At 44.6% G+C, this 26,750-nt stretch overlaps 1 protein-coding gene across 1 annotated transcript in view; it reads left to right on the top strand.

Annotated features, from left to right (window-relative positions):
* The window catches only part of LOC137150972 (cilia- and flagella-associated protein 47-like), a 294,207-nt gene that overhangs the window by 56,301 nt on the left and 211,156 nt on the right, over nucleotides 1-26,750 (top strand). Inside the window, exons 19-21 of the mRNA XM_067545101.1 lie at nucleotides 5,581-5,658; nucleotides 6,256-6,400; nucleotides 16,992-17,086. Of these exons, the coding sequence (XP_067401202.1) occupies nucleotides 5,581-5,658; nucleotides 6,256-6,400; nucleotides 16,992-17,086 (318 nt within the window). The remainder of the gene's footprint in view (nucleotides 1-5,580; nucleotides 5,659-6,255; nucleotides 6,401-16,991; nucleotides 17,087-26,750) is intronic.

Below are 26,750 nucleotides of genomic sequence, written 5' to 3'. Positions count from 1 at the left end.
TCAATAGGATCTTTTATCTTAAGTTCTAATAGTATTTCAATATTTCATAAAATCATTACAAGAAGAATTTAAATCTAATTCTTTGGCACCCGTGATGCTGACAAAACAGTGCTGAACTGGAAGGTTGCTGCTTCTTGATGCTGCTTTGTGGGCTTTTGTTTTTGTTCTCTGAATGTTGCTGTTATTAGTTGCTTGTTTGCGTAGATGAACAAGATGAACAGTGATGAGTGCTGCAAAATTGAGGGATGGAAGGAGATTTTGAACTGAGCAACCCTCAGCACAGAGTTTCTATATTCTTTTCCTTACATAACCTTATTGGAGGAGGAAGTATTCATAATATCAACTGTTTTGACCTTGTTAGCCGTTTCAGCTCTTCATAAGCAATGTGCTACTACATAGGCAGTAGGGTTGTAATTTTTCCTCAACTTGATGGTTATACTGCCCTTTGTCTTTGTGGCAGGAAATTCTCATAACAACTTTAAAGTTTGCGTTTCAATTATTTTTAGTTAGTCCATTTTCTGAGATTTTCCATTAGTGTTGTAAGGCTTGAGGTTGTTCTCAGCTAACAAGTTGTAGGTCGAAACTCATTTAAATGGCTAATGAGCATACCTGAGCCTCAAGGACAATGGCTAGTGTAAACATCTAATGGCTCTGGAAGCCAGATGTCCTATTAGTGATTCCAATTCCAATGAGAACAGCACATTTTCTTTTAGAATTTCTGTCTCACCTGCCACCTATCTGTAAGGATCCCCCTCTTCTTCCTCCACCCTACCCCGCACCCCGAGTGTAGCCCTAGGATCCTTGATGTAAGCAGAGTGATTAAAGTGTCTCTGCATGTATGTAACAACCATTATTACTGTTGTTCTCTCTGGATGGGACAATGTCTGTATTTGTAAGTGAATAGATAAAGAATTTAAAACGTACTATGTAATCGATAAGAAAGCATATATATTTGACCACTGTTACACCATGAAGTTGAAGCTGATTTATCAGACTTCCCAGTATTGTGAATAAACCTCATCAGTATAGTCTGTGCTGCCTGATTCTTGAAGAAAGAATCCTTCGTGCTTTACAGTGTCATCCAGGTTTCATAGGAAATTAAATTTTGTTTTAAATGAATCTAAAAAAGCCTTATATTGTATATAGTCTGTCAGCTCTCAAAGTAGTCTTTTTAACCTTAATTCTTAAAGACAGCATCTTTAAATTTAAATAGCCATCCAAGAAGGCATTGCCTCTTCTTCTTAGAAGGCTTTGGAGAGGTGGGTCTTGTTTTTCTGAGTTTAGTAAATATGTTGCTTAAGCATAGCTGGATAACTAATTTCCCTATTAATATTTTATACTCATGTCATCTTCCATTAGTAAGTAGATATAGCATCAAAAGACCTTGCTATATTTGTACATAAAAATCTATTCTCATTACAATGAAATTAGGAAGTTATTATGAGGCTTGCACTTAGATGCAAATTAACATTACAAAAGGAAATTATTGATGCATTTAAGGAACAAACGTTTTCATCTTTAAGCAGGAACATGAATTTAGATGTTAGAAAGGCTTTGTACAAATCATTTCCCAACCATAAATGTTCTCCTTTATATTTTAGGAATGAAGACTTTAGATTGCCTCTAAGAAAAAATACTTTTAATATTTCTATAATTCTTTGTGAGGTTTTAAAATGGAAGCATTTTCTTTGAAAAGAAAAGGGGGAAAGAACTGCTTTCTTGGCTTTTGAGAACACAATGCATCCCTAAATATTCTTATAAAATCTGTTGCTTGAGATAGAGATTAATTTTATGCCAGTTTCTGCCTCATACTAGAGGGATTTGCTTTGGATTTTGATCACACAATTGCTGGTATTCTGGCCCTTTTGACCCAATAGGATCAAGATCTGCTACTTGCGTCTATCATATACTGTATATAAAAGCATAATAACTAATACTTATCTACATCTTTTAAAAAATGCATACAGGATGATAGTTTAGAAAGTTAAAATGGAGATAGATGTTATAAATGTTGCATTTCAAAATCTGTATAAATACACTTAGAAGTTTAATGACTTGGGCAGTGTTCCTCAAACTTTTTGTACTGCTGATCCCTTTTCCACAGCAAGTCTGAGTGCGACCCACTGGCCCCCACAGGTTCCCCACTCCCCCTTCGCCCCTAACCCCTCCACAGTGCTTATTCACTTCCCTAACCTCTGCACCCCGCTCCTGCACCCACATGGGGAAACGACAGAGCTGCTGGTATTGCTGCTGGCTCCCCCCTCGAATGCTGCTCTTCCATGCACCCCAAGGGTGCTGTGTGGGGGTGGGGGGGAGAGCAAGGAGCAACATCAGGGCTCCCTGCATCCAGGTCCCTTTCCCCATCTGGGCTGCATAAGGGGAGGGCAGAGAGCAGCAGCTCCTGATGCTCACCTCACAGCACTGCCCAGGTGGGGAAAGGGACCTGGATGCAGGGAGTCCTGGCGTTGCTTCTTGCTCCCCCCAGAGCCCCTTAAGAAAAATGTTGGGGATGGTGAGCAGTATCTGTGTGTCACCACTCGCCCCTCCACTATGTTCCTCCATCTGGCTGGGCTCCGGGCTCACAGCCCCGTGGGTGGCTGCGCTCCAGGCTCACAGCCCAGTGCCTGGCTGGGGTTGGGACTCACAGCTTGAGACCCCCACAAAACCATGTTGCGAGCCCCTGAAGGGTCGTGCTCCCAGTTTGAGAACCAATGGAATAGGGGGTTATCTTCCTTTGACATTTTTGGGAGCTTGTCACTATTTGAATGCACTTTCTTAGGAGTCTCTATAGCATTAATGTTTCGTATAATTAAATAATCAACTGAAAACATAAACCTGTTATTTGTCTAAGTATCCTGTGTTTTTTAAAAAGTCGTTAGTATCTCTTAAATTCAGTAAAGGCACAGGCAAGTTTGAATTGAACCGACATCATAAGAATAAACTATGATGATTTTATTAATAACCAGTTTTGTATCAATACTGATGTCTACCACTTACAGAGGTAACTTGGCTTGATAAAAATTATTTTTAATGATTTAGATGAATAAACTCTTTTAAATAAAGGGTATGCTTTAGAATAGAAACATTCAATCAGTAAATTAATTTGCTCCATTTAATTTAGTGCAAAAAAAAAGCCACTTGGGCTGCACCTGTGGCCAGGAAATAGTACTTTGTATTGCAAGGCTCTATTCTCCAAACACAGGGTACAAGTAAGTCACACAGACAACAATGGAATTTATTTGTATCCTGTGGTAGGAGAATGGAGCCCTGGGCTTGGTTCTTAGCTCTACTCTTGTGTTCTCTAGAGGGATAGGGCTTAGAGTACTGAAGAATGTTTAGATTATTTGTCTCCTGTTTGTGTTCATCACAAGGAAACTGAGTTCTGCAATTGCTTCATTATAAAGGTGGATTTGAGATTAGGGATGCAACAAATATCTGACCTGGATTTGATTTCTACATGAGTCTGGTAAATTTGCTGAATTCATCTTGGTTCAAATTAGAGATATAAAAATTTGGTTAATGAGCAATCCATTTAAATGTTAGAAGTTTAAAAGGTTAATGCTGTGAGCTCCTTCCACTGTGAAGTTCACTTCTGGGGAATGGAAGCTAAGCAGAATCATGGGGGTTTGGCTCTTGGAGGGGAGGCCAAAAGTTGTGCAAGTCAGCCTGTTAAGTGTTTGCTGATTTACTGTAAATACGTCCTACCTTCGTAAGCTTAAATAATGACACACATTTCATTCCAGCTTTATAAATACTTTTTATTGTTCAAAAGTTAAAAGGAAAATGGTTAAAAATGGTTAAAGATGCATAAAAAAATCTTGCATTACATTCTAGCTTTATAAATAGTTTTAATTGTTTAAAAGTGAAAATGAAATGATTAGGAATGATTAAAAATGCATAAGAAGTCTGATTAAATTTTTTTAAAAATTCAGAGTCAGAGTTTAGAAAATGTTGCATTAACTCAGTTAATGACTGAGCCCAGCAGCTCCTTCCCACAGCACAAATTCTCTGAGCTGCTGCAACTGAGCTGCTTGTGCTCTTGGGGACAAGCCAGCTCAGCACCCCTCCCATGCACGCTAGCTGAGCAGGCACCACAACTGGGTGGCTGGGGCTTTGGGAGACGAGCCAGCCTAACGGTTCCCCCACACGCTGGCTGAGCAGTCCCCTAAGCTGGACAGTTTGAGCTCTCCAGGACGAGCCTTCCCCCTGCCTTCTCGTTTAAACATTTGATTAATTCACTAAACGGTAAGACTGCTGCTCACTGTTTACACATTTATCCTGTTACATCCCTAGTTCAAATCACATCAAGAGAAAAGGGGCAAATTTCAAATGGATTCTGTCATGTGCCCAGACCTGGCCACCCCTTCTGATATCACTATTTTCTCCACTTTCTGTTGTTCTCTTACACCACTGGTTCCCAACCTGTGGCCCAGGGGCCAAAAGTGGCCCGCAGCAGCTATCAAAGTGGCCCACAGCTTCCCTCCTGCTGGCTGCAGAAGGGAGCTGCTGCCTAAGGACTCAGGTGGAGCGTGTTTCTGTGGGGCTACAAGATCGGTGCAGGCTCCTTGCTGCAGCCAAGGGGACGAGAGATCAGCACTGCCCTCCCCCTGGCTGTAGCAGGAAGCATGATAAAGCGCTCTGCCTGGGTCCCTAGTTGCTGGGGTCCCTGCTGGAGCCAGAGGGAGGGAGCACTGATCTTCCTTCCTCCTGGCTGCAGAAGGGAGCCACTGCCTAGGGACCCAGGTGGAGCCCACAGGGCTACGGAACGCGTGCAGTTTCCCTGCTGCAGCCAGGGAGACAGGAGATCAGTGAGGGGGCAGTCTCCTCGCTGAACTCCTTCCATCTGGCTGCAGTGGCGGGGAGCCTGCTGGCAGAGGCTGGTGGCCCTTCAGGGTTGTAAAAATTATATCTGTGGCCCTTGAACCAAAATGTTTGGGAACCACTGCCTTACACCATACTATCTGAACCCACATCCACACATTCCCTTCCAATGTAGTTGCAGCACTTCTCCTGACCTAGCAGCAGTACTTGTTTCTTTCCACTGTGGTTTGTCTCAAGAAACCTACCTCCAGATGTGTGCTGTGTTTCCTACAAGTAACTGCTCCACTGAACAGATTTCCTCCACTAACTCCGGCCTGCCATAGAAACCACTTGTGTACTCCCTCCCATATTGCTCTCTCTCTTGGCTGCAGAAGAACTGCTTTTTCCTGCCATTTGGTTTCTTCCTACAGTAGTGGCTATCATCCTGATTTGATATCCAACAGAGCTGCTACTTTTACCCAGTAACTCCATAACCCACTGAAATCATTGCATATGTACGTTATTGAAACCAGTATGGCATTTTTAGACTTCATTCTAATATTTTCATAGCAAAATAACTTTAGAATGGGGGAAGTTATTTTCATGGAAACCCATGCAGTCAAACTCCATGGCTATGTCTTTTTAGTGCCTACTCTTTAAAGCTGTCTTTTTTTAAAACTGTCATTTACTATACAGTGCATAATGTAATGGAACAGTTGTGATGGCAAAGTAATGTGATAATTACATTGTCAACAATTTTACTTTTCTTCTTTCGACTAGGTAGCAATCCGCCACGGAAAAGTATTGGAGCTTAGGATTGGTGGATCTGTAGAGGCCCCTGAAGTAGACATTAGTGTAGTAAGTATAAGGTATATTTTATTACACTAATTATTAGTTCTAGGTAAGATTTGTAGTATTCAGTTTCATTTTATTATTACTTTTGTAATCAGGTGTCAAACTTTTCCTTTCTTAGTTATTTCTATTTTTTTAGTTTATTTTTCTATAAAATATTTCATCCAAAGGGACTGAATAGAATGACTTGTGAAGAGAAATTAAAAATTGAATAACCCTATTGCAGCTGAGCGATTTAACTGTGTAAAAGCGTAGTATGTAAAGGTTGCAATGATGAAGGAAGAGAAGATTTCTTAAGGTACTCCAAAAGGAGAAATAGAATGAAATTAATTAATGGAAAAATGTTTTTCAATTAAAAGAACTTCACTAGTGGTGCAATCAATGGGTCTATAGCAGTGGTTCCCAAGCTGTGGTCTTTGGCACCCATGAAAGACCTAGGGCCAGGACAAAGAGCTGGGTAGGCAGTTGGTGAATTGAGACTTCAGTTAATGAAGGATAACTTATGAATCGCTGAACTGCAGTATTTTTAAAGTATTCTCCAAATATACCTATGACCTAACAATGCTCTTACATTATTATTATTTTTTTTTCTTAAATTTATAGGAATCCTTTAACTTCCATGGTGTTTATGCTGGTTCCACCCAAGTGATTCCCTTTTTGCTTCAGAACAAAGGAGCAGCACGTGCCAGGGTGGAGTTTGATTTATCCAAGTATAAAGACTTTACACTGAGCTTTAAAGACCAATCAGGTATTTTATTTTGTTATTTCAGAATTAGCTGAAAAATATGATAGCAGTAAAAGAAATCCAAGATGAAGTTCTTCTCGTATAAAAATCTTATTGATTCACTGTTGTATAGAAAGTTTTAAAGTAAACTGTAAAGTAGTTGCTATTTCTTAGCTTTTAATATAAATTAAGAGATTATGCTATTCCTAAAATGACGTTAGTTTTACCTTATCTCGACTACTTTTTATATGCAGTACAAGACTGTATTCCAGAGAAATGGTACAAATGCATTGAAGATAATGCAAGAGAAGTGTCAAAAATCTTAAATTATGAGGAAATTTATTATTTTAACAAGCATAAAATAAGGTTGTGTTATAGTCCTGTTCTACATTCCCTCTTAAAATGAAGGTGGATTTCCAGCATCATATCAACTTTTCAACCTTATAGATATCCAGTTGAGGTTCTTCCCCACACAATGGATAATAAACTGTCTTTGAGTTTGCACTTGGCTTAAATTAAAAACTTCAGAAATATCACCCAGCTGTTTTTTTAATACTAATTCCTAGAGTAATATTGTCATGAAAGAGAGTGTGTTTTACTTTTAGTGGATGTCTGTTGTACCTGTCCCAGCTATGAGATGTCTGGCAAGCATGCATTTATGTCTTGTCTTTGGTTATGTTAGTTAGGGCAGAGCAACTTCCGTTGTTAGTGGCAGGGAAGTTTCCATGCAAGACAGCCACATGCTGCCTATTCACATGGATGTTTACAAAGCATTAATGTTTGAGTTTGGCCTTTAGGGAGAAATCCAGCTCTGTTGTTTCAGTTCTGCAAAACCTATTTCTGAAACCTATTTCTGAAGCAAGGGAATCCAAACTCTCTTGTCATCTAGATTTTTTGTTTTCTCTTTTGGTTGCCTTTTATTTAAATTGGCCAGATTTTGAAAGTTTTGCTTTTGATGATGCGTCTGTTGTTATGTTCTCTGTTGTGTACTGTTATGGCTCATTCTTTTTAGACTTATTGTTGCCTCTGATTGGCTAGTCAAAGTTTGGGCCCCTGGGGTATTCCAGCTTTGACTACAAATTGATGAAGTCCTGGTATTTTCTTTGATAGGTTCCTGTTGATTTCTAAGGAATGTGTAAAGTCCTGCTTCTCTGAACGCAGGAGGAACCAAAAAACAGTGGATAGTGTCTTTGCTTATAGCTCCAAGTCTTGTTAGTCAGCATCAGACCCAGAAGAATCTTCCTCTTGGCTCATTCAGGGTCACACATTGCTTATAGGCTGATGATTGGCTTTTGTTCTGCCACTGAGTTTGTGTCTGTTTCTTGTTTGCCTCTCTTCCTCAGCTAGACTTTTTCCACTCACCTGATCAGAACAATTCCCAGTGGAACTCTCCACCCACAGATTCCTAATTTCTGGGCAGATTCCATTATGCTTTGTTTTAGATGTGGCCCCTTAACTGTCTCTTTACAGCTCTCTTAGATGAAGGACACACTGACTCATAATTTTCAATGAGGTTTTAACTCAACCATTAACAAGGTTTAACCCAGCTCATAACACTGTCTAGAGCTACTCACTGTCCCAGAGTGAGACTCCTTGCAGAAGGTACCTACAAAATGAGGGAGAAATTACCTGAACTCTGCTTCTTGAAGATTTCATCACAGTGCAGTCTCACTCAGTCACCTACACTTCACAGGCTTAGAGTTGGGAGTTCTGCTTTTGAGGTGGCATACTCTCTCATGAGTTCTCTTTGAAAAGTTATGTTGAAACCTGTGCTACTTAAGGATTTAAAAGGGTCAGCTTAACCCAAAACAGATATTTTCATAAAACTATTGTTGGACGAATGCATAGAATTGAGCCAAAGGAAAACATGTAAATTGAATCTTGTAGACCTTATGAAGATGGAGATATATCTCAGAATGCTTAAGAGGTTAAAAGTTGGCATACAAATAGATTAGCAGTTAATTGAAATGGAAGGAATTACCTGTGTTTGTGGTACTGAAACCATCTTGATTTGGACCTTTGGGAAAGTATTGACCAATTGTCTGTCCCTTCTGCACATGTTGTGGGAGGAGCACAGGGCTTTTCAGGACATCTTGTCACCAACAGTGCAAACACGACTTTTGCCTTTGTGGTGACTTTTCCATGCGTCCAGGCCACAGATGGAGCATTGGGGAAGCAAAAAGACAATTTCAAAGAATATCAAAGATTTCATATCATTGCTATGAGGACTACTAGGTCTCAGTAACTTCTACATTCCTTCTACCCCTTTCTTAGTGTGTAACTTAATTCTGCTCTACTTTCTGTTCATTCTCCTGTCTTCTGTTTAATCTATTCAAAGCTTTGCCAATTTTGGGATTGATTTAACTCCATTATATTATTGCCATAAAGAGCATGACAGGCTAAAGGGAAAGTAAACAGGCTTATTCCAGCATGAAGGATAACCACAGCATGCAAGTCAGATCCCACATGTTGTTTCCTCAGATGGGGGAAGTGCACCAGGTTCCAGAGACTAAAGCAACCTGTTTGTGACCAACCTGTTTATGTATCTATGTGCAGAATGTGAATGAAGTAGCAACAGAAAGACACCAGTTTGTCTTTCTGTTCTATCTTTCTCCTTCTTTCTTTTAGGTGTGTTGTGTTTGTTTAGAAAGCAATATTATTCTTAACAAATAATTATTACAGGAGACCCAAAATCTAATGTGTGATTGGTTTTCTTTCATTTCCTCCAAAGAAAGACATTTGGTATGAACAAGAAACATTTTCACAAGATATTTTTTCCCTTTAAAAGACCTTCTTGTGAATACATGAAAAGAATTTCCTCCCCAAAATGAATGCTCACTTAAATTTTGGTTTTCAAATGTATCAATTTATTTGTATTTTGTTTTGTTTTTTACATTTGTGCATGGCATAAATGTTAAATAGGGTTTCTATTGGGTGGTTTTTGTGGTAAAGTAAGTCAGGCTACGTCTTCACTAGAAACACTGCAGTGGCACATTTTTACCACTGTAATGCTTCAGCGTATGTCTATGGCCAGGGTTAGTGGGACTCGAGTCAGCTGCCCCATGTTAGGAAACCCTGGTCTTAGGTGTTTTTATTATATTTAAATCCTACATTAAGACTTTTCTAACCTGTACTTGAACCTAGGGCTCTGGCATCCCTGCTGCAGTGTACAGACCTGAATCAAATTAACAATGTCCCAGAGTTCCTAGTGCCCCCTGTGACCCTGGTGACCATGATGGGCTGTGCTGAGAATACTAACTCAGGGCAGACTGGAAGAAGTGGGCAGATAATCCCCAAAATGGTGGTTCTCTCTTCGAATGATTGCTCATATCCATTCCATTATAGGTGTGTGCGCGCCCCGTGCACAGATCCTCGGAACTTTTTCCCTTAGCTAGCCCCGTAGGGTCAGCTCCGGCGCCCCCTGGAGTACCGCGCTCATGCCGTGGTACATAGGGCGCTGCTGACCCTGCGGCCCCTCAGTTCCTTCTTTCTGCCAGTGACGGTCAACACGGAACGCCTGCCTCTTGCATTCAAATGCAAGTAGCATTCCTCACAGTTAGCCCTATTGTTAGAGTTTTTTGTTTTGTAGTTAGTAGTAAGTTTAGAAAGTAGTAATAGTGCCCTTAGGGGCTAGAACGGAGCCATGCCTGGCTCCACAGCCTTTAAAGCCTGCACTCAATGTGCTAAAGCCTTCCCTTTTAGCGACCCCCATGACCGTTGCCTTCGATGTCTGGGGGAGTTACACAGGAAGGAAAAATGTAAGATCTGTAGGTCCTTTAAGCCCAGGACCCAGAAGGAGAGGGACGCCCGCTTAAAGGTGATCCTCATGGAATCCGCGCTGCGACCGGACTCCGAACCGTCGCGCTCCCCGGCGGCACCGAGCGTCTCATCGGTGCAGAGCGCTCTGCCGGCACCGGCATCAGCGGCACCGAGCACATCGGCACCGAGCGCGTCGGCACCGAAAAAGAAGAAGCGGCGTGAGGCCACTCACATGGACTCCCCCCTGCTACCGGGAAAGCAGGGGGCTCAACAGGAGATGCCCCAGCCACGTGCCGTGGAGAGGACTCCGGCGCTGGCATCTCCTCGCAGAGAGCCTCCCCCGACTCCTGGGGGTGGGGGAGTGCCTCTGCAAGGGCCGTCGACACCGGAGGCTTTCGCTGCGGCTCGCGCCCTCATGGGCCTAACCACGCCTCCGTCCCCCCCTCAGCCGAGGGTTCCGGGACCGGTGTCTCGGGGCAAATCCGCGTTGGGTTACCCCGGTGGGTGGCGGAGACAGGAGTCGAGGTCTCCCCCCAGACGGCCAGGGAGGGTTGAGAGAGCGAGCTCCCCTCCCAGCTCCGACTCACAGTCGTCGAGCTCCCCTGCACCGCGGCACCGAGGGCGGTCCAGGGAAAAACGCTCGAGGCGAAGGAGATACAGTTCCGCCTCGAGTGGGGACCGAAGCATGGACTTGGGCATTTCGGTGCGGAGTCCGGCCGCTCAGAGTTCCCCTGCACCGACTGCATCACAGGCCGGTCTGCCTTCCACGGCACCGAGACCCAAGGCGGCACCAGGAGCCTCGGCACCGTCGGAGCCACCAGCGTCGCCACCGCCGTCGACGACAGTCTCGGCACCGGCAGGCTCGGCACCGGCAGGCTCGGCACCGAGCGCCGCGGCACCGACGTCGAGTTCCAGGTCTACGTCACGACGTTGCCGTCGGCACCGTTCCCGATCGGGAAAACGTGTCCGAAAGTCGTCCAGAGGGAGGGGCCGTGACAGCTACAGCTCTTCCAGCAGCCCCTCCCCTCACAGGCACCGCAGACGCCGGCACCGAAGGTCCTCCTCATCTAGGAGCCGTTCCCCTTCCAGAGCTCATAAGCACCGGAGGAGTGACTCGAGCTCAAAGAGAGGAAGGAGGGAGCTAAGCCAGCAGGCGCCTGCACCAGCACCTGCCTGGCCCCAGGGCCCCTGGCAATGGCCATACTGGGGGCCGTGGGGTACCCAGATGGGGCCGGGGACCACCTCTGTACAAACCTCGGTGGCCCCACCAATGGCCCCCACGACAGACCCACAGGAGGGTCACCCCTCTGAGGAGGGGTCTGACCCGGAGGAAGGGCCATCCACAGGACCCATTCCACAATCCTCCTCCTCTTCTCCAGATGAGGCGGCAGCTAGGGATACTAGAGCCCCCCTCTTTGATTTCAAAGGCCACCAGGACCTCCTGAGGAGGGTGGCAGACAATCTTGGTCTGGAGATTAAGGAAATGTCAGAGGAGGAGGATCCCCTATTTGGTGTCTCAGACACAGCAGGCCCATCACGTCTGGCACTGCCTGTCCATGAGAGGGTAATGAAACTCGCAAAGACCCTCTGGCAAACCCCCTCCTCATTAGCTCCCACCTCAAAAGGAGCTGAAAGGAAGTACTATGTACCAAAGGAAGGGTTTGAATTTTTGTATACTCATCCCGCTCCAGGTTCACTTATAGTAGATGCGGTGAACCAGCGAGACCGTCAAGGGGGTCAGGGTAACACCCCTAAAGACAAGGACAGCAAAAAGCTGGACCTGTTTGGGCGCAAAATGTATTCTACTGCGGTCCTGCAGCTGAGGGTAGCTAATCACCAGGCCCTCATGGGAAAATATAATTTAAACCTATGGTCCTCTTTACAGAGGTTCTCGGCGGGGCTGCCCCCCGACCAGGCTACAGACTTCGCCACGGTGACACAGGAGGGAGTGGCGGTGGCTAGGGCGGCTCTACAGTCCGCCAGTGATGCAGCGGATACAGCCAGCAGGGCGATCGCTTCGGCCATTGCCATGCACCGCTGCTCCTGGCTCCAAGCCTCAGGGTTGTCCCAGGAGGTCCAACAAGCCATAGAGGACCTTCCTTTTGACTATTCCGGCCTCTTTTCAGAGAGGACCGATGAAAAGCTTCATGCTGTAAAAGACTCTCGGGCCACCCTGAGATCCCTTGGTCTGTACACACCTCAGGCCTCGAGGCGCCAGAACCGGCCCCAGGCACAGAGGCAGCAGCAACCTCCGCTGAGGCTGCCCCCTAGACCTACTCAACCCAGGAGGGGTAGGGAGAGGTACCGGGCGCCTAACCGCCGTGACAGACAGGGACCCTATCAAGGGTCACAGCAAGGCCCTAATAAGGGCGGTGCACCCCATAAGAAGTTTTGACGGGGTGCACGAGGGCGGCACTTATCCCCCCCCCTTGGATCAACCCAGACCCTTTCTATACAGGCTCCGGCCTTACATAGCCGAGTGGGAAGCTATTACCACCGACCAATGGGTCCTCGGCATAGTTCGCAGGGGCCATGCACTGCAACTTACGGCTTCCCCCACATTTTCCCCCAACCCAGTCCCTCTTCAGGGACCCATCTCACGAGCAGCTTCTCATACAAGAGGTCAATTCCCTCCTCACGCTGGGCGCAATAGAGGAGGTTCCTATACAGGAACAGGGGAGGGGATTCTATTCTCGGTATTTTCTAATCCCCAAGGCCAAGGGAGGTCTAAGACCTATCCTGGATCTGCGTCGCCTAAACAAGTTTATCAGGCGATCCAGGTTCCATATGGTCTCCCTAGCTTCCATTATTCCCACCCTAGATCCAGGGGACTGGTATGCCGCCCTCGACTTGAAGGATGCGTACTTCCATATAACAATCCTTCAAGACCACAGAAAATTTTTAAGGTTCATGGTAGCTGGATTCCACTACCAGTTCTCTGCCCTGCCATTTGGCCTCTCATCCGCACCGAGAGTGTTCACGAAATGCATGGCAGTGGTAGCGGCCCACCTGCGCCGCAAAGGGGTCCAGATCTTCCCCTACCTGGACGATTGGCTGATCCGGGGCAAGTCCAGGGCCCATGTCAAGGACAGCCTAGCCCTTACGTGCGCTACATGCACCAGACTGGGGTTGCTCATCAACGAGCAGAAGTCTACTCTCACCCCGGTGCAGCGCATAGAGTTTATAGGGGCCATATTAGATGCACGAGAGGCCAGAGCCTTCCTCCCTCAAACTCGGTTCGAGACTATGACCGCCATAATCCACGATCTCCACAGGTCTCCCACGACAACAGCCAGGCATTGCCTTCAGCTGTTGGGACACATGGCGGCATGTACGTATGTGGTGAGGCTGGCTCGCCTCAAGTTAAGACCTCTCCAGGGGTGGCTGGCCTCAGTCTATGTACTGGCCAGACACAGACTAAACAAGGTGGTAACGGTTCCCGCCCACGTATTGTCCTCCCTAGATTGGTGGAAGGACCCAAGGGAGGTGCTGAAAGGTGTTCCGTTCAGGGACCAAGCTCCCTCAGTCACGTTGATAATGGACGCCTCGGACAGCGGGTGGGGAGCCCACATCAGCAGAGATCTGAGCATCCAAGGGCTATGGTCAGTACAAGAGAAAGCCCTCCACATAAATGTCAGGGAGCTCAGAGCAGTCCGCTTGGCCTGCAAGGTGTTCATCAACTTCCTCAGAGACAGGACAATTCAGGTCCTCACGGACAATACGGCGGCCATGTTTTACATCAACAGGCAAGGGGGAGCACGCTCATTGGACCTTTGCCAAGAAGCTATTCGACTTTGGGATTTTGCCGTGAGGCACGGTTTTCACATTTCTGCCTCTCACCTCCCGGGGGTCAGGAACGACGAGGCAGATCGCCTCAGCAGGTCGTTCTCACCCCGACACGACTGGTCACTGCACCCGGAGGTAGTGGCTTTCATCTTCCGGAAGTGGGGGGTTCCCCAACTGGACCTGTTCGCGTCATCCTGGAACAGGAAGGCCCGAGGTTCTGCTCGCTCCGAGGTCGCGAGCCGGGCTCCCTTTCCGACGCGTTCCTTTTAGAATGGACGGGGCCCCTCCTATATGCGTTTCCCCCCACTCCACTCTTGCCCAAGGTCTTCTTGAAAATCAAGAGGGACAGAGCGGATATGGTACTGATTGCGCCAGCGTGGCCACGACAGAATTGGTACAGTATGCTGCTCGACCTGTCTATCGACACGCCGCTCCCACTGCCGAGGCGCTTCGACCTGCTCTCTCAAGACCAGGGTTGCCTGCTGCACCTGGACTTGGACTCCCTCCATCTGACAGCATGGAGACTCTCTGGCTGACGGAGGGGGAGAAAGCCTGCTCGGCGCAGGTCCAACATATCCTGTTGGGCAGCAGGAAACCTTCCACACAGGTCGTGTACCGGGCCAAGTGGAAGCGTTTCACTTGTTGGGCGGAATCCCGGGGTGTCCTACCGTCCACCTCGCCCATACAGGCGATATTGGAGTATCTACTCCACCTGAAGCTCCAGGGCCTAGCACTGGCGTCACTGAAAGTGCACCTGGCAGCTATTTCGGCCTTCCACATGCCGATGGAAGGGCGGTCACTATTCTCCCACCCCATGTCAGTCAGGTTCCTCAAAGGGGTGGAGAAGCTTTATCCCCAGGTCCGCGACCCGGTGCCTCCCTGGGATTTAAACCTGGTCCTTACCATGTTAACAGGACCCCCCTTCGAGCCTATGGCTACATGCCCGCTGCTCGTCCTGTCTTGGAAGGTAGCCTTCCTGGTGGCCATTACATTGGCTAGGAGGGTCTCTGAGCTTAGAGCTTTAACATCAGAGCCCCCCTACACGGTCTTCTATAAAGATAAAGTCCAACTGAGGCCGCACCCAGCCTTCTTACCCAAGGTGGTGTCTCAGTTCCATTATAACCAGAGTATCTTCCTCCCCGTGTTTTTTCCAAAACCACACGGTTCGGAGGAGGAGAGGAGATGGCACCTGCTGGATGTCAGACGAGCCCTGGCCTTCTACATCGAGCGGACCAGGCCATTCCGGAAGTCCACGCAACTGTTCGTGGCGGTAGCGGACCGGATGAAGGGTTCACCTGTCTCCACCCAGCGCATCTCCGCCTGGATCACCGCCTGCATCAGGACCTGCTACGAGCGGGCGAAGGTGCCGCTTCCAGGAGCTGTGACAGCGCACTCAACCAGAGCCCAGGCCTCATCTGCGGCCTTCCTGGGAGGAGTGCCCCTGCAGGACATCTGCAAAGCAGCTACCTGGTCGTCGGTCCACACCTTCACGTCCCACTACGCCATCATGCAGCAGGCGAGAGAGGACGCAGGATTCGGCAGAGCAGTACTGGCGAGAGTAGCTCAACGCTGACTCCTACCCACCTCCAAGATATGGCTATTTAATCACCTATAATGGAATCGATATGAGCAATCACTCGAAGAGAGAAAACAGGGTTACTTAGCAGTAACTGTTGTTCTTCGAGATGTGTTGCTCATATCCATTCCAAACCCACCCTCCGTCCCCACTGTCGGAGTCGGCAGAAAGAAGAGACTGAGGGGCCGCAGGGTCAGCAGCGCCCTATGTACCACGGCATGAGCGCGGTACTCCAGGGGGCGCCGGAGCTGACCCTACGGGGCTAGCTAAGGGAAAAAAGTTCCGAGGATCTGTGCACGGGGCGCGCACACACCTATAATGGAATGGATATGAGCAACACATCTCGAAGAACAACAGTTACTGGTAAGTAACCCTGTTTTTATTCTATAATTAGATTTACAAGGCCAGTAACAAAACAACTTCTGTAATACCACACTGGTTAACCAGAAGTCAAATATAGTCCCCTTATTGAAAACCTTATTCAGCATACTTAATGTTCTACCAATCCCTAAGGACCAGATACATTACTGCCCAGGTCAATGAATCTCAGCTCTCATCCAAATACATGCTTACAGCCAAACCTTAATAACTAAATTTAAGATTGATTAAAAGAAAGAAGAGAGTATAAAGGGTTAAGAGATCAATTTACACACACATGTGTAATGTCCTTAACTGTTTCATAGCAGAGACAGTGAGGCCTCTAATTGGTAAAAGTCTTTCTGGAATAAATTTAAAAGGTTATAGTCCAATAGGCAGTCCAGGTGTAGGGTTAGTTCAGGTTCTTTCTTTGAGAATTCCAGGGTGGTCCAGAGTACACCCGGAGATCTCAGTTTTATGACTTAGACTTTCTCTGTTAAAATTTAAGCAGACCTGAGATGGCAGAATCAGGCCTGGGACTCCTCTTATATAGCTCTTGTAGCAGGCTGACAACTTCTTGGCGCACCAGGTCCTCCCCTGAGGAAAAGAATAGGCTGTGCAAATAGTTGCTTTGAAGCTAGTCTTTTATTTCCCATGTATACACAGGTAAATTATTTACAGTCATTCACAAATGGCAATTAGCCAGTACCATTGCTTTAGAGGATAGACTGGAAACCTGAAGAGCGAAGGCAGAGCTGTGTTGTTCAGAAACACAGAATTACAACTAAATACTCTTCTTTTGTGATATTAGTTTTCATTATATTGACTTAAGTATTTTTGCCTGAAGCATTGATTTTAAAAAGAAAAAAACAATGATGAAAGGCTTGACCCTCAGAGGTATTGGCATTTCAAATCCCATTGACTGTAATGGAAGCTGTTGGTGATCAGCACTTCTCAGGATTAGACCCTATTTTACTAATAAGAAATAGTGAATTCAGCCATAATACATTACAAAAGAAATTATATCTATCCTATGTTGGGAATCAGTTTGTAGTAGGGTAGGTTTTACTAAACCAAAGAATAGGTATGAAGTATAATATTTGTAACATATAACTATCTCTGTATTTTGTTTGACAGTGATTGATTATCATCCTCTGAAGCCGTATTTCTATTCTGTGGAGTTAGAGGGGAAGTCGACTTTGCAATGTTCATTGTACTTCACACCAAAGGAAGTAAGTTTATAGGGTAGAAGCAATTATAATTACTTTAAAGGATGCATTTAATATGTTTTCTAAGATTTGAGAAAATAGACATCCGACATATTATGTGTAACAAAAGTACTAAATAGTTAAAACCAACAAATATTTAAATAATAGAGGCCTTGGAATAGTTTTGAGAAAATCATTACTTTCTTAATAAAATAAATTCTGAAGTCTGAAGTCACTTCTGTGTAATTGTTATACACTTTTATCTTTTTTCTTCATAGCTATATGAAAAGTTTAAATCTATTGCTCCAAGCACATTTTACAAAAATGTAAAATATGCACACTCAAAGGGGGGAAAAAGACATCTCAACACATCAGCCTCCTCCACCAAATTAACATCCAACAGTGCCTTGCAATCATCCCAACTCTTACCTTCCTAAATGTATATGAAAATACAGGAGTTTTGCAGCATGTCCTAACAGCTGAGAAATTTGGCTTCTGATGGACTCATTTGAGGAAAGTGAATTGCAGATTTAAATAGCCCTGATAGGCCTGGTCTGCATTAGAAAAATGACTCACTCCTGATGTTGGGTGTCGGCAATAGGAGTGGATGATAAACTAATATAAACCATGTTCATTGCTATTTCAGAAGCACAGGAACTAGACATCCGTGGCTGGCCCATGCCAGCCGAATTGGGATCGCGGGGCTCAGGCTGTGGGACTGTTACATTGCTGTGTAGACATCCAGGCTTGGGCTGGAGCCCAAGGTATGGGACCTTGCATGGTGGGAGGGCCATAGAGCTTGGGCTCCAGCCTGTGCCCGGAAGTCTACATAGCAATGAAACAGCCCCAGGGGCTCGAGCTGCCTGGGACAGGGCAGCTGCAGGTTTTTTTTGCTGTGTAGACTTACCTTGAGGCACTGGGATGTAGCCAGCACCACATGGTGGTCGAATAGTGAGCTGAAAGAAACATACACGTTGGCAATTACAAACGAGCACACCCAGCTTGGATCCAGTGCTGCAGCAGAGGAGCCTTGTGAACTGGCTGAATTTCCCCCCTGTTCTTATTTAAAATAAGTCAAATAAGCTTGAAGGTGCTATGGTTTTGGGGAGGAGGCAAAATATCGCCCTTTCTAAGGTTTTATTTTAAGTAAAAGGTATCCGTGGTTTCCAAAAGGGTAATTAGAAAATAACATTTACATAAATTACCACTTCTGCCTCCCCAGATTTGGCTGCTTGGTTCCTTTCCTTTAGGGCCTTTCAGAGACTCTACCTTCCCTTCCCAGAGGCTGTTTTCACCTCCCTTACATTCATGTCTCATGATTCACTCCTCCAGTGAGTCAGCAGTAATTTATCTGCAATTCTCTGCAGTGTTTCAAAGGCTGCTAACAGGGCGGGACAACAAGAAAATCTTATTTCCTTCCCCCCTCCTTATACTGTTCCTGCTAAATTTATCTCAGGTTTCTTTAGGAGTGCATTTGTTAATTGATATGAGAAGTCTACACATTTCAATTCTGGAACAAAGCTTTAATTTGTTTTGGTTTAATTTTGATAGAGAAGGATTTTCAAAATTGTTAAAATACTTTTTCAATAGAAACATCATGTTCTTAATTTTTGGCAAGTAGTGTCTTGTACTTCCTGTAGTTCAGGGATTTCAACTATCTAGCCCTCTTCTCTCTCTCTTTCTCTCTCTTCTTTTAATATGGTCTGGCATACTTGGTTTGTACATAATCTAAGCTTTTATTTAATTTTTTTTTCTAGTCCTCATAGTTGCAGAGAACCTTCCAAATATGAACTGAATGTAAACTAATAATCTTATCCTGAGTTTGCAGACAGGCAGACACGAAAGGGGTGTGAACTCCCTTGCCCCCCTATTAATCACATTGTGGTATCAGTTCTAAAGTAAAATGATGACATGTTAATGTCAATACTAATTATTTAATTGATAATGATTTTAGTGGACAGAATGGGGAGGGGGTAGAAGTAGAGCCTATAGAGTTGAGAATTGCTGCATGGAAGAACAGAGAAGGTGATAAGACGAGGAAGAGAAAGAAGGTGGGGAAGGAAGAGAAACAAAGGACAGAAGTAGTTAGTCTTAAAGCTGAGCATATTGATATTGAATGCCAAAAGAAGATGCTGAACGCATGATATATCATATAGCCACAAATTATAAAGGCCATATTCTACTCTGGATCTTTGTGCAAGTCTCCTGTTGACATTGGTGGATGTTTGGTGTGATGAGTACAGATTTTAGCTCCATCTTAAAACTGGTTAATTGTGGAAGGGGAAAAGCTGAATTTCTGGAAACTTGGGAAAGGATAAAATAGTGTGTGATATGTAAAACAAATGGTGAAAGACATTGATTGAACTTTCAGTAAGTAGGGGTATATTTTTAATTTTGTCATAGCCAAGCTTGAAGATACACTGTTTTATTTTACGAGTAAGATCCCTTGAAATACACATTTCATTTACGAGAGCATTCGTTCGTAACATTCTCTTGGAAAACATTTTTCAGTTTAAAATCACCATAAATGTTCAACAACCTTTTTAGATGCATTCTTCCTCCTACTTGAAAAACTGTCAGCATTAATAAGAAGCAACAAAGTAGTGTCCCATAATTGTTGTTTTAGATTTTAGCATAATGGATGATGGATATAATAATAAACACAGAGTAAATAATACTTGCTAAAAGTATGGTATGTTTATATAAGAATTCCTTTTACATAATCTGAAAGAAATCCATTCTTTTTAGTTGGCCTAATTTTACAGACTGAATTAGTGTACATAATAAATGCTTAATTCAGGTAGTGCTTCACAAAGGAGGTAAGCATCATTATTCACATTTTACAGATGGAGAAACTATAACACATCAAATGGATTCTAATATGTTAACTGTGGTATGTTCCACACAGTGTTATGGATGAAGAATAAATTAACTAGTATAAATGCATTACTTCTAATTTTCCCCAAATAGCATAAAAATTAGGTATTTTCATATAATTAAATACTTCCTCATTAAATACATTTAACAATGTCAACAATTAAAGCCTTTTATTTACATATTCAGTCTTGCATTGTACAAGTACTAGAATTTAAATAAATGTCATTTTAATTTTTATCACTTAAGATAAAATAAAATAGTATACAACACATTACATTGATTTAAGGCAAAGGTACCTAATCTCCTGCAATTTTTTTATTGTGATTTGAATGCAGGGCAACCTTGTCTCATGGTTTTTTTTATTACTTTATCCCCTCAGACAGTTGCCAGTACAATGATACATTGCTGTTAAGAGATATGACTTCGCTGAAGTCTTTTTTTCTTTCTGACTACTAACAAAGGGGAATAAGAAGTCCTGTGTAGCTTAGTCTCATCCTGATTCTCACGCATCACATTACTATAATATGATAATATATATTATTTTATAATATTTTGCTACAAAATAGAATTGTATTTAATCAACATTGCTATGAAGACTCAAACACAGCTTAGTAATTGAAGTCAAACGGAAGGAGGAAATCTCAGAGATATGACACTGCAACAAATATTGGCCTGGACCAATCCCACATGTGGTAAAATTCAAAAGACAGGGCTGTTGGAGAGGGGGGCACTCTCAGTGAGGATCCCCTTGGAGATTTCCTTCCCTATTGTTCCTTTGGGAGGATGAGATTTCTCCTCAGCAGAATGAACCATGGAATCTTTTCTAAAATGGGTGGATCCTCAGGGTTCCATGGGAAGTTAGGGCATCTGTATGGAAAGCAGAGGCACCTGCCCTGGCAGATAGCTTTATTAGAGCCATGCTAACAGAGATGCCATTTGCAACAGTCCTTAGGTGTGGAGTGAGACTGAGGTGAAGAGACTGAGAGGAAGGAAGCAAACAGTCAATTAGCACAAGGCAGCGAAAGTCTAGTCAAAACTGTAGAAAGTTCTAGGAATGTCCAGAGGTTCAAAGGTCTTTGCTTGGGCTGCTTCTACTTCTATTGGCTGGAGTCTGCCTCTGGCTCCTTTCTTTTGCGGATCATTAATCCTTTTACAAATGCTAATTTTTAGCTTCCCTTGAAGTCTCTTCTGTTTCTATTCTTTGTTCTATTGTTGATTTGGCTGATGCCTTTAAAAAAAAAAAAAGAAGGAAAAGAAAAGATGAAGAAAGGAGTTCATTCTTTGGTCAACCCCGTTGGGGGGACAAACCTGCTGGACAAGGGTATGCCTGACTCTCTGGGCTTCAAGAAGTGTTGCACTTGCAGTGAGGCGATCCTAGTCACGGATAAGCATTCTCAGTGCATACACTGCCTGGGCAAGGGCAACATCTAACAAAAGTGTTCCCTCTGCCTTCAGCTCTACCAAGATCCTGCAAGGACAGCGAGCTTCGCCAAAAACTCATCTTCATAGAGGCGACTGTCCAACCCCAGCATTCCAGGTAGCGTGAGTCTTCCCCTCAGCCTTCGACATTGAAGGAAAGAGGGCCAAATAAACGGACTGGGGACTCCTCTCACAAGTCAAAAAGAAAGTGGGAAGTCCTTTTAGTGAGCCTATGTAGAGCTGTAAGCAATTGCCATCTTGCTTGGTATCCTCAGCACTGAGACTGCAATCCTGCACCTATGCCTCACGGTGACCATTGGTGACCACAGACAGGCCCATGGACCCTTTGGCCATGGGCACAGAATCTTCAGCACTGAGAGATAAGGACAAACATCCTAAGGAGGCCTTTCTGGTATGTGTGTCAACATTGGTACCACCAGCGACTGTAGCCCCCACGGCACCAGAGAGACTGGCACGGGTGAGGTTTCCATCTCCCCCGGATCTGCCACCATGCTGGCAATGTAGGCATTATGGAGGCACTCAACTCTCCGCCCCTCGGTACTGATGTGACGACACCGAATCTTTGCTGGCAAGAGGTATATTTCTGTAATCATACCATGCCCTTCATCTGTCAATTGAGGGATCGGGTAGTGAGCCAGAGGAGGTCTCACAGTACTTCTCCCAGGCTCCATACGGGACCCATTATCAACAAGGTCCAGGAATGTACCCGCAGATGGTACTGCCACTGTCTTTATACAGTCACCCATGGGCACCACTACCAGGCCCTTTGTCACCACAGTGCCCATACTGGGATCCCTGGTGGCAGACTGACAGCCTGCCTCATGAGCCTCAAGCATGGCCTACAACCCTCCAATCACAAGGCATCGAGGGCCTCAGCGCCTCGAGAAAAGGAAGAGCAAGAGGGGGACTTGGAGTAGGAGGGAGCACCTAGCACCTTGTCCTCGTATTCCCCAGATGATGCGATCATGCTTTCACCACCATCTATGGCAGACAACTTCCACCTGTTTCAGTAGTTGGCAAAAAGAACTGTGGACATCCTTCACATATCACTGGAGAAGGTCAAAGACACACACCACCAGCTCATCAATATCCTCCACTCTTCATCCTCCTTGAAGATTCCTCTCCCAATCAATGAAGCCCTCTTAGACCCTGCTAGAATGGTGTGGCAAACCCTAGTGTTGGTAGCCCCAGTGTGTAAGTGTGTGGACAAAAAATATTATGTCCCCACAAAGGAATCTGAGTTCCTTTTCTCCCACCCGTCACCCAGTTCCCATTGTGATGGATGCCATAAACTCTCGTGGCTGGCATCACCACTCCAGGACAATACCCTATGACAGAGACTGGAAGCGCCTTGACTTCTTTGGCAGGAAGGCATATTCCTCGGCCACCTTACAATTTCATATTGCCAATTAACAGCACTCATAGAAAAATATAATTACACATATAATAGACTGACTGACTTTATTGACAAGCAGCCAGACAGACACCAAGAATCCTTCAAGGTCTTTATCTAGGAGAGACAACTAGTGGAAAAAGTTTCATTACAGTCGGCACTCAAAGTTTCAGACATGGCAGCCAGAATCCTCTCCATGGCTCTGATGATAAGGCGGGCATCATGGCTCCACCTATTGGGATTCATGAAAGAGGTACAGACCACAGTGGAGGACCTGCCCTTCGAGGGTGTGAAGCTCTTTGCTGAGAAGACGATGCATCCCTTTACACCTTGAAAGATTCCAGGGCCACCCTCAGGTTGCTGAGAATCTACACACCAAAATAAATGTTTTATCCACCAGTGCCAACACAGATCTTATTTGTCTCAATTTTTGTCACAGCGCCATTACGAGCCACAAAAGAAGGGAAAATTCCCAAAACGTAAGTCGTCCGGGCCACAGTCTTCGACCTAGCTACCGGCATTCCAAGCACCGTTTTTGACAGTCAGGTCGAGGCGCCACAAAACAACCCCCTACTACTGTCTATGATCATGTCCCCATTTGGCCACTGTTTGGCAGCGTTCTTCACTGCCTAGGAATGCATGACATCAGACAGATGGGTCCTAGATATCGTCCAATCTCTGTACTCCATCCATTTCATCTCCCAAACCCCTCCATAATACCCTTCCCCATCTCTCTTCAGGGACCCTTCTTACAAGAGTCTACTTTGACAGGAGATAGATCGACTCCTTCAGATAGGAGTATAGAAACAGTTCCTCAACATCTATGAAGCAAGGGGTACTTCCCAATGCCAAAAAGGAAGGGAGGTTGCAGACCCATACTGGATTTCAGAGCTCTCAACAAGTTTATCAAAGCTCAGAAGTTCAAGATGGTCACCTTATCAACAATCATTCCATCACTGGAACAGGGAGACTAGTTTTTGGCCCTCGACCTACAGGATGCCTACTTTCATATTTCCATACTACTGGCTCACAGACGATTTCTCAAATTCATTGTGGGTCACAACCATTACCAACGCAGGGTCCTCCCATTCGGACTTTCAACATCCCCAAAAGTATTCTCCAGAGTTCTCTCAGTGGTAGCCACCCATCTATGCTCTCAAGGGATAATGATCTGTCCTAAGGGATGATTGTCTCCTCAGAGCCAGATTACTCCAGGAGGCTCATAGAGCCATCGACACCACAATACAGTTTTTTTTATAGGACTGGGCTTTCAGATCAACACCCAGTAGTTGATCTTCACACCAGTGAAACACCTGGAATTCAAAGGGGCTGACCTGAACGCTCTACAGGTCAAAGCTGTCCTACCTCAACACAGGTTCATATACCTGGTTTCACTCATAGACTTGGTTCAGTGCAGTCCTTAGGTACCAGCTGGACTCTGCCTCCAACTACTAGGGCATATGGTAGCGGGCACAACTGTGATACTGTATGCCAGACTCCACATGCGATTCCTCCAACTATGGTTCAATTTGGTTTACAGACTGAACAGAGACAGGGAAGGGCTAGGACAGCGCACTTTGGGCGATGCTCTTCTTCTCCCATGGAACAAGGACCTTCTGTATGCCTTTCCCCTGTTTACTCTATTGCTGAAGGTCCTGCTAAAAATAAAAAGAGATGGAATTCATGTCATCTTGATTGCTCCTAGCTGGCCAAGACAAATCTGGTACTCTTCTCTGATGCAGCTCGCAATGGTAACATTCACAAACCAGTAGGAGAGCACTTCAATCTCCCTGGACACTCAGTAACAGACTTGAAAGTAGCCATACGTAACAAAAAAACTTCAAAAACAATCTCCAGTGTGAAACCGCAGAGCTGGAGCTCATGTGCAAACTTGACACTATCAGACTAGGTCTGAATAGAGACTGGGAGTGGCTAGCCCACTACAAAAAATAATGCTCCCTCTTTGGACATTCACACCGTCTCATCAACTGTTGTGAATGGCCTCATCCACCCTGATTGAATTAACCTCATTAACACTTGCCCTCCTCACTGTGATGTAACTCACCCATCCTTGCATGTGTATATATACCTAATAACTGAAGTTTCCACTTCATGCATCCGACGAAGTGGGTTCCTGCCCATGAAAGCTTATGCCCAAATAAATTTGTTAGTCTTTAAGGTGCCACAGAACTCTCGCTCTTTCGCTAAAAACAGACTAACACTGCTACCCCTCTGAAAGTAATTCACTAGTCTTTTACTAGTTGAGTTGACTGAGGTTACAAGCAGGGTCACAGTGATGCAGAATCCATTTATCCCATGTTTCAGTATTTTTACTTTGTGAATAAAAATAAAGCAAGATTTTATGCAGCTTTTAAAAACCTGGAATGCTTTTAGATGATTGCCCTAACTAATAAACAGCCTGGTGATGGATTCCTTCCTACCCCCAAAAGCCCCAACCAACAAAGCAAGCAAAAAAACAAACAAACATAAAAAGCAATGTTTGTCTCAACAAACCACATAACCATTAGCAGAACTTTGTACATGAGAGAGTGTGAGGAGTCAAAACACAGTCATTTGAAGATGATGTGCTTTTTGGCCTACTTGTTAAATATTATCCTGAAAATTTTACAAAAATGGAATAATTATATCAGTGCTTCCTGACAAGGTACCCTAAACATAGTAAAACAATGTTAGTGCTTTATGGTAAAGGTTTGCTAGAATGATATTCAGAGAAGAAAAGGGGTTCTGCTTCACATGAGCATGGATTTTATACTAGTCCAACTTCTCATAGGGCTTTACAGTCACCAGTGCTCTCCACTTCATTGGAAAGAACTGAAAGCTTGAGTTTAATGGGACCTGTTGTAGACCCCGCCCTGAGAGAAAGCAGTATATATCATTAGAAAGACACAACCCAGGGAGACTGTATAAATATATTTAGAAAGAAATATATTAGAAATATATCATTAGAAAGACACAACCCAGGGAGACTGTATAAATATATTTCTATATACACTATCACATCTCAAAAATGCATCCTTTCTTCTCCATCTCAGTATGGTTTTTAAATGAGGTTTCCCTCATAAATGATGGTTGAGTTGTACATTGCATGTTGATTGCACAAGATGAGTTCTTTTTAAAAAATGCAATGTTAAAATGTTTAGCTAGTTGAGAATGTGATTTTTGCTAGGTAGCGCCCATGTACGCTGCAGCACAATGGGACAACATTTTGTGGCAGCAACACACAAATTTCATGGCAATATTAATTTTATTATACCATCACGAAATACACTTTAAACCTACCATCACCCCTGCTTATAGACATGCAGCTATGTCTGTCAGTTGACAATAGTCACTGATGTAAAATACATTAGTTGTTTTTCACAGTGATTATTTTTTGAATATGGGTTTTCTACTGGGCTCTCCAGGCAGTCTAGTTCAGTTTCTGTAGACAGCTGTCCAGGCAACCACATTCCATTATTTTGTCCCAAGGAAGGCAGGGATTTGTAGTCCACTTCACTGTCTCCATCTGCTCTTCAGGCCTTAGCTGCTGTGCTGTTTTTAAGGCTGGACGGCTCACCAGCCTATACTTCTGTTTGCCCCTCTACCTGGCCACAAATGGGGCTCTAGCTCCAGCTCTGCAGTCCCTTGTTGTCTGGCTCCACAGAACACAGTGCAAGGAGCATGGACTGTAAACAAACTGAGTCCCCCTTGTGGGAAAAATTGGAGAGCAAGAGGCAACTGCAGTCAGGTCCTGGTAGGGCAGAGAGACAAAATAATATGCCGGTGCTTGATGGTGCAAAATGGCAAATTCCTCCACTAAAAATACTGAATTTCACAGTATCTTTGGGGAAAAAATGACAACTATGTAGCTGTGGAATCATGGAGTCCATTGAGCTGTGGCTGAGAAGAATGAGACAGGTCATACCTCTCAAAGCTATTGTTCAGGCTCTTTGTGGGCAAGCAACACTACATAACCCC

This window comes from Emydura macquarii, unplaced genomic scaffold (assembly GCF_026122565.2).
Source record: "Emydura macquarii macquarii isolate MOO-44397 ecotype Brisbane River unplaced genomic scaffold, CSIRO-AGI_Emac_v2 contig_1043, whole genome shotgun sequence".
In the NCBI taxonomy this organism is placed as follows: domain Eukaryota; kingdom Metazoa; phylum Chordata; order Testudines; family Chelidae; genus Emydura; species Emydura macquarii.
This window is presented reverse-complemented; position numbering and strand designations above follow the sequence as displayed.